The 7,296-nt window shown below is 39.9% G+C and overlaps 1 protein-coding gene across 1 annotated transcript; it reads right to left on the reverse strand.

Annotated features, from left to right (window-relative positions):
- Nucleotides 1–4,343: 4,343 nt before the first annotated feature.
- Nucleotides 4,344–7,296, reverse strand: LOC122663141. Its single transcript, XM_043858842.1, has 5 exons — nucleotides 7,081–7,296; nucleotides 6,667–6,999; nucleotides 6,346–6,534; nucleotides 5,231–6,262; nucleotides 4,344–4,961 (listed from the first exon to the last, which is right to left on the reverse strand). Exons 1-5 carry the CDS (start codon nucleotides 7,294–7,296, stop codon nucleotides 4,344–4,346), a joined length of 2,388 nt encoding a protein of 795 aa, XP_043714777.1.

Below are 7,296 nucleotides of genomic sequence, written 5' to 3' on the forward strand. Positions count from 1 at the left end.
CTAAAATCCATAAAAAAAGTGAGGAGGTGGTAATGATTTATTGGCATAATGTATTTATTGTTGTTTATGCGCTACAGGTTAATGAATACTTTATATAGATTTAACCCCAAAAAGAAAGAAAAAAGAACACTTTATGTAGATCATTGAGTAACTCAAGCCTTCGCTTTACGACTCCCCATGCCCGCTCTCAACTGCAACTCCAACTTCAGCCTCACCCTCACCTTCACCTTCACCGTCACCTTCGTGTCCAACTGTACCACCAACGGTAACCCCTCCCTTCCTCAAATCCGATTTCAATGACACCATTGGTGTGTCCAGATCTTCATTGTCACTCAACATCGTCACCTTCAGAACCCTCGTATTCTTGGTGACGAGTAGGACGAGAGCAATGCCTTTTTTTTTTTTTTTGATAAAAACGAGAGCGATGACGAGGGGCATCATCCAGAGGCAATAGATGTAGTAGCAACTACGGTGGGGGCCCCTGGGCTTCTACTGCAGATGGTAGGTGGGTCGGTTGTAGGGCTGATCCTTGGTGGCCGGGAAGATGGTTTGGCGTTGCCATTTAGTATTTGGGGAGGGTTTGAAGTGGGTTTCGACAGTTAGCTCGTCTATTATCTCTTCAAAAACTCTCAGTCTCCCAGGCTTCTCTTCTTGGGAATTGAGGCGTGGAATTTTGATTTATTAAGAGGAGGAATCAAGATGCTTGATGCAGCAGTAATGTAATTGGGTTTTTATGCTGAGCCCCAGAAGAAAGCAACAAAATTGTGGAAGCAAATGGAACTGAATAAGTGGGGGGTTGCAACCCCACAGAAAACCGAATTACCCTACCTGGTCTCTTAATTGTTGTTTCAAGAACTGAATCTAGTGAACTTCCTTCTTGAACTCTTAAAAGTTCTACTACTAGGGCATGAGGTTTTTTTCTTTTTTATGAAAAGAAAATATATTAGATAAAGAAAGAAGAATTTACAGTATCCTTTGAGTACCGCAAAGTTTTATGACCTTGAATTGCCTGATGAGCAATTTTAGTCAACCAAATAATTAGGGAGCTGTCCTGGGTTAGTGTTGCGTCAAGAAATCTCCACTAGCTATCTTCCTGCACTACGACCTACACAGAAGAGTAGAGTAAACACCAGAGAGCCGATTTGTATCAGCGGAAGACTCTTGGATGCCTAAGTCAGATATCTCTAGGCAACAATTGAGAACAAGCAAGATGGTTTTTATGTGGTTATACCTGAGTATATATTGTGTTCCTGGTTGATAGAGGCGATGGAGCCGAGAGTCCCAACATGGTTGGTTTTATTTGTGATAAGAATATCACTGATAGAGTCTCTTTAGAAGTGTGATCCCTAATTAATTCATAGGGATCATGGGTCTGTAATAGTTTCCTTATAGGAGTAGGTTGACACAAGGAAAGATTAATCCATGCCTACGTGGCGTGTTGCACCATTTTTTGGTAGGTTCTTTGTTAGAACAAGCTACGGAAGTGATCCGTTGAATCCTTGACTATTAAGGGGCTGCAATACTCTGATGACGAGGCACGATTTAGTCGGATGGTTATATTTGGGTATAACAGTTAGCAAAAAATATATGTTATCCTGAATAAGAGTATTAATTTCCAGAAACATAGGGAGTAAAGTCCACGACCAAGCATCCTGGGTAGGCTGAGGGACATAGTGCAGTAAGCCTTTGTTTGAAACCCAGATTTCCTTTAACCGAATTCCCATTGCTTTTGCTTGCTTAATACCTTTGGTAATCACAATTACTTCTGGTTCCAAAATATAAGTTGAGTAGTATCCTGTAGTAGCCAAAACGAAACGTCCTTGTGACAAAGTACAAAAAGCCCAGGCTGAGGAGTCTATACCTGGTTTAAAGATTCCTGCACATATTAAAACATGATAGTGAGAATATGATAAGTTATCAACATTAATTTGAGAAGATTTAACCATAGAAATAGGATCAGGATCATCAAAGTACATAATTGAAGGAGGTGAAACTTTCATATTGCTAATCCAACGATTAATTAACAACACAGTTTTCAAAGGGTCGGCCTTAGGCTTACCAAATAAAACCTTGTTTCTTGTATCCCAAATATAATAACAAGTAATAATAAACACAGAGAAAAAAAAAAAAAAAACTAGAGATTGTTTATCAAGGTGACTTTGGCTTAGAAAGGTTGTGCAGAAATTATCCAAGGAGAGAAGCTCCGTTCTCAGCCCTAAAAGACCAGCAACCCAGATATGTTTAGCCTAGGTACAAGAAAGAAATATGTGCCAGGTAGATTCCACAAAAGATCCACAAAGTACACAATTAGGGTTGACTGAGATCCATTTTGAAAGAGTTCCTCTGATCGGAATCCCTGTATTTTAGACACGCCAAAAAAATATTTTAAATTTTGGATGAATGGAGAGTTTCCAAAAGAAATTCCACCAAGTGGTACACCTAGAATCCAAATGAAATTCATTGAGAGTAAGATAATTAGCTGCACGTCTTGTGGAAAATTTACCATCCTTGGCAAATGTGCACCACCAACGGTCATCATAAGTAGATAAATGAATATTAATGATTCTATGAACAACACAATCAGGAAGAAAAGACGAAAATAAAGAGGGATCCCATTGATTCGAGGGACAAAAAAAACTTACAGTATCATGTTGCAAATTTAAATTGAGACAATGAGAAATAGAAAATTCCTTAACTGCTGGAATCCAAGGGTCATCCCTAAAGGCAATATTCTTACCATTTCCTCATTTGCTGAAAACAATACATTTGAGAGTGGGGATGGCAATGGCAATACTATTCCAGGACCATGACCCACATTTAGTCATTACCTCGGGATTGAAGATGGAGTTGTTGGGAAAATATTTAGCTTTTAAAACCTTTGCCCAGAGTGCATGAGGTTGAGTAATTAAACACCAACCCAATTTAAGGTTCAAGGCAGAGTCATTAATCGAAGCCTTTTGAATACCCAATCCTCCAAAACTTCAAGGGGTGCAAATCTTATCCCAAGCAATGAGGGTCATTTTCCTAGAGGAAGTAGTTCTACCATTCCAAAAGTTTAGGCAAATAGAGTCCAAAGATCTACAAATTTTGAGAGGGAATGAGAAGCACGATATGAGGTAGGAGGGGATGGAAGAGAGGACCGATTGTATCATCACACAACAAACTGCATAAGATAAAAAAATTAGTCTTCCAAGAAGCAAGTTTGTTGCTCACCCGATTCACAATAAACTTAGAATATATTAAACCCAGTTCGGAGGACTAGGTGGTGCCCCAATAATCAGTTGGAATAACCTTTGTGTTTGTCCCCAATGGAGATTTGAGTTTATTGTTATGTTCATCATTTTTTTTTTCCTATTTTTTTCTTTGGTCACCAAAGGGGTAGATTCTCCTTTTTCATGGGTAATGATTGAATTGTAAGAAAATAAAGGGAGAAAGAACGCTACCTGATCATGCGTTACTTGGTGAGTTTGGAAATGACCGCCTTGATATTAAAAATATTAAAAAACTACAACCAAAATACATACAGTTTTATATTAAAAAAATATTTATAAATTTATATATAAAAAATTACAACCAAAATACTTTTTTGTTATAATTTTTACCAACAAATGCACTAGAATTCATAAGTCATAACATGACTGGTGTAGATCTCACTAAGATCTACAACTCTCATGTTAAGGTCATGATCTAATTAAGCATTTTATTTAATATTTTATATTATTTCAAAGACAAAAACATGAATAATATCATATTAAAAAAATAAATGCAAACAAATCACTTGACACATGTATTAACACCAAGCTATCATGTTTTTTTTTTTTCCATCAAGAGATCATGTTGAACTTCATATTTTGTGCAATTAAAATCATGGAACTAGAGTTTTATCATGGATAATAACTGTAATTTTTTAGTTTTGACCTTTTGAGGAATCCACCAGAAGAGGAGAACGATTCACAAATTTAGCCGTTCAACTATCTTGTTCGAATGTTGGATATGAAGAACTACTCAAAAAGGTACTGCCCTTACATTATTTTGATAATTAGATACATATCTTGGGAAATTAGGGGGGGGGGTTGGGAAGATCACCAAAATTGCAAAAATGGAATTTGATTTCAAGACCTCTATTTCAAACTTCGGTGTTTGGTTTTGCTTTTGCACGGTGCAAGAGAAGAAGAAGCAAAGATTGATGTTAAGCTTCAGTCTTCAAGGAATCCATTGAGCATAATTTTTTTTTATATTATGGAAAGAAAAAAATAATATTAAATATGAAAGATGTTTACATTGTTTCCTGAAGTAACAAAATTGAGGTGACCCTTTGTTTTTTTTTTTGGTAAACGGGGAATTTATTGATGAGAGGGGGGAGTACAACCAGCAGCTTCAGTATCACAAAGATCCTGAAGCCACCGAATGGAATGTGTCAAGCACCCAAGAGACAGGGCCTTCCTGGTTAGGGCATCTGAAACACCATTCATATCCGTAGAAACAAAGGAAAAAACAACAGAATCAAAAGATGGTATCAATCTAATCACATCAGCAACTAGATTCTCCACTTCCCAAACCGGGGTCTTCTTTCCTTCAATACACAAGATAGCATCCATGCTATCAGACTCCACCGCAAGCTTGACATACCCAAGCTCCAAAGCATAAATCAGCGCACCTCGGATAGCCAGTAACTCCCCTTGGATGATCGAGCCAAACAACTGAGGGAGGGATCGAGCATTTAGCAACCTCCTAGTATGGTCTCTAAAGACCATACCCAAGCCACCTTTCACTGCATCCTTCGTGAGCGTTGCATCACAATTAACCTTAATACTGCCCACAGGGGGGGGAGACCAATGAAGGCAATCACGAGGGGAACTTCTATCAAAATTAATAGGACGATCCATAGGCTTAAGCACAGAACTGAAGAACTCCTCATAAGCCTTATCGACCATTTGAAGAACCTCAGAAGGAGTCCAAGCCTACCCATTGAGAGCCAACTCATTACGAGCTCTCCAAAGGTACCAACATATGAATGAGGCTTTAGAGAGAGCAATACGAGCAAGACACTTGTCCTGCTTAAACCAAACATCCCAGCTCCGAATCCACTCTACCAGTAAGGCCTATCAGGGGGAGAGAATTGCAGAGAACTACCAAACCAAACATTTTTGGCAAAGGAGTAGTAAAAAAGAATGTGATCTCTAGATTCAGGGGAGGCACCGCACCTGCAACAACTTGGGTCTACATTAACCTTTCTCAATTGTAAACTAGCGCCTGAAGCAATAGCTTCGTTACACACTCGCCACAAGAAGGCTTTAATCTTTGGTAAAGTTTGGATGGACCAGATCCGGTTCCAAACCACATCCGGAGTAAGCTCCCACTGCCGAGATCTAGAAGACGACGCCCTGGCAGAGATAACCTCATCTTCCTTCTTGGCAAGAAAATGATAAGCTGACTTAACAAAAAAAAGACCATTCTTTGAAGCTCCCCAACATCTCTTATCAACACCGAGGTAAAGACTTAGGGGGATTTTAAGAATAGCATTCCTATCAGTAGGGTCGAAAACTGAATGTAGAAGTTTGAGATTCCATCTTCTATTGGACTGGTCGATAAGATCCGCCACCATCTCTATATTACACCCTTCCAGTCTAGGGCATTGTAATTTCCAATTCGGTAGAGTTGGAACCCAACTATCACCCCAAATTCTGATCCTTGTACCATCACCTATCTTCCAAATAAACCCTTCAAGAATAACATCGCGACCCACCAAGATACTTCTCCAGCCCCTCGAGGGACGATTACCCACTCTAGCCTCCAAGAAGTCACAGTGAGGGAAATAAATAGACTTAAAAAATTTTGCCCAATGGGAGTTCGGACTAGACCAAAGCCGCCAAGCAGCTTTTGCAAGGAGAGCTCGGTTTTGCAGCTTGGAATCCTTAAAGCCCAAACCTCCTCTAGACTTTGGTCTACACAGGCGCTGCCAAGACATCCAGTGAATATTCTTCTTCTCCTCAGAATCACCCCAATAGAAGCTCGCAGATGCTTTCCTCACCGAGTCATGAAAAGAGGTAGGGAGCTTGAAATGGGAGCTAGCATAGTTTGCCATAGGAGCCACTGCAGATTTAATCAAAGCTTCTTTCCCTGCATGAGACAGTAATTTCTCCTTCCACCCCTGAAGCTTATTAAGAGTTTTCTCCTTGATGTCATTGAAAATCTCCTTCTTAGAAACACCAAAATGCGTAGGCAAGCCTAAGTACTTGCTCGGCCCATCACCATACTCAACCTTGAGAATCCTAGAGAACCATCTTTTAATCCTATCATGAGTGTTAAACTAAAAGTGAGGCTGGATTTCTGAAGATTAATAGCCTGCCCAGTAGCTTTGCAATAGATATCCAAGCAATCCTTTAGAGCATTGACCTCCTGCAGGTTAACTTTAGCAAATAACAGGCAGTCATCTGCAAAAAGTAAATGAGTAACAGGAACACCTCTATGCCAAACTCTAACCCCCTTAAGATCACCAGTCAACTCAGCCTTTCTAATAGTAGCAGTAAGAGCCTGAGAGCAGAAAATAAAAATAGCAGGCGAGATAGGGTCCCCCTGGCGGATTCCCCAAGAGGGGGAAATGGCACCCTTAATACACCTATTAATCAGAAGATTATAAGACACCGAGGTAATACAAGCCATTACCAACTGAACCCAAGTGCTCCTAAAGCCAAGCTTAAGAAGCATACCTTCGATAAAGCTCCACTCCAGTCTGTCATATGCCTTTCGCATATCTAACTTTAGGTCAAAGTACCTCTCCTTTCCTTTCCTCAGCTTCTTGATGTAATGAAACAATTCGTGAGCCACCAAAATGTTGTCTGAAATAAGTCTATTTGGGATAAAGGCCGACTGAGAAGGGGAGATAATCTGATCCAAAGCCCCACTAAGCCGATCAGCAATGAGCTTGGTTACAATCTTGAAAGCAATGTTACACAAGCTAATAGGCCGGAATTGGTCAGCACTTTCAGGGGCATCCACCTTAGGAATAAGGCAAATGAAGGTTTAATTCAAATCTGTAGGGATCTGACCAGTTCTAAAAATCTCTCTCACAAGAGCTACCAAGTCATCCTTCACCACCTCCCAACACTTCTGATAGAACACAGGGGGAAAGCCATCCGGCCCTGGGGATTTCAATGGAGCCATTCTAAATAAGGCACCCTGGATTTCCTCCTCATAGGGAGTAGAGCATAAAGCATCATTTAACTCATCAGGAACTACAGATTGCACTGCATCCAAGACCGAAACTAGAGCATCATTATTGAGATGACCCTTCAT

This window comes from Telopea speciosissima, chromosome 5 (assembly GCF_018873765.1).
Source record: "Telopea speciosissima isolate NSW1024214 ecotype Mountain lineage chromosome 5, Tspe_v1, whole genome shotgun sequence".
Lineage (NCBI taxonomy): Eukaryota > Viridiplantae > Streptophyta > Magnoliopsida > Proteales > Proteaceae > Telopea > Telopea speciosissima.

What these genes read in the sequence shown, in the direction of transcription:
- LOC122663141 (XM_043858842.1), bottom strand. Translation starts at nt 7,296, where the DNA reads ATGAAGGGTCATCTCAATAATGATGCTCTAGTTTCGGTCTTGGATGCA. An exon ending in AGGTGGTGAAGGATGACTTG is followed by an intron (nt 7,000 to 7,080) that starts GTAGCTCTTGTG and finishes CTTATTCCTAAG; the next exon opens with GTGGATGCCCCTGAAAGTGC. An exon ending in GGAGCACTTGGGTTCAGTTG is followed by an intron (nt 6,535 to 6,666) that starts GTAATGGCTTGT and finishes TTCTGCTCTCAG; the next exon opens with GCTCTTACTGCTACTATTAG.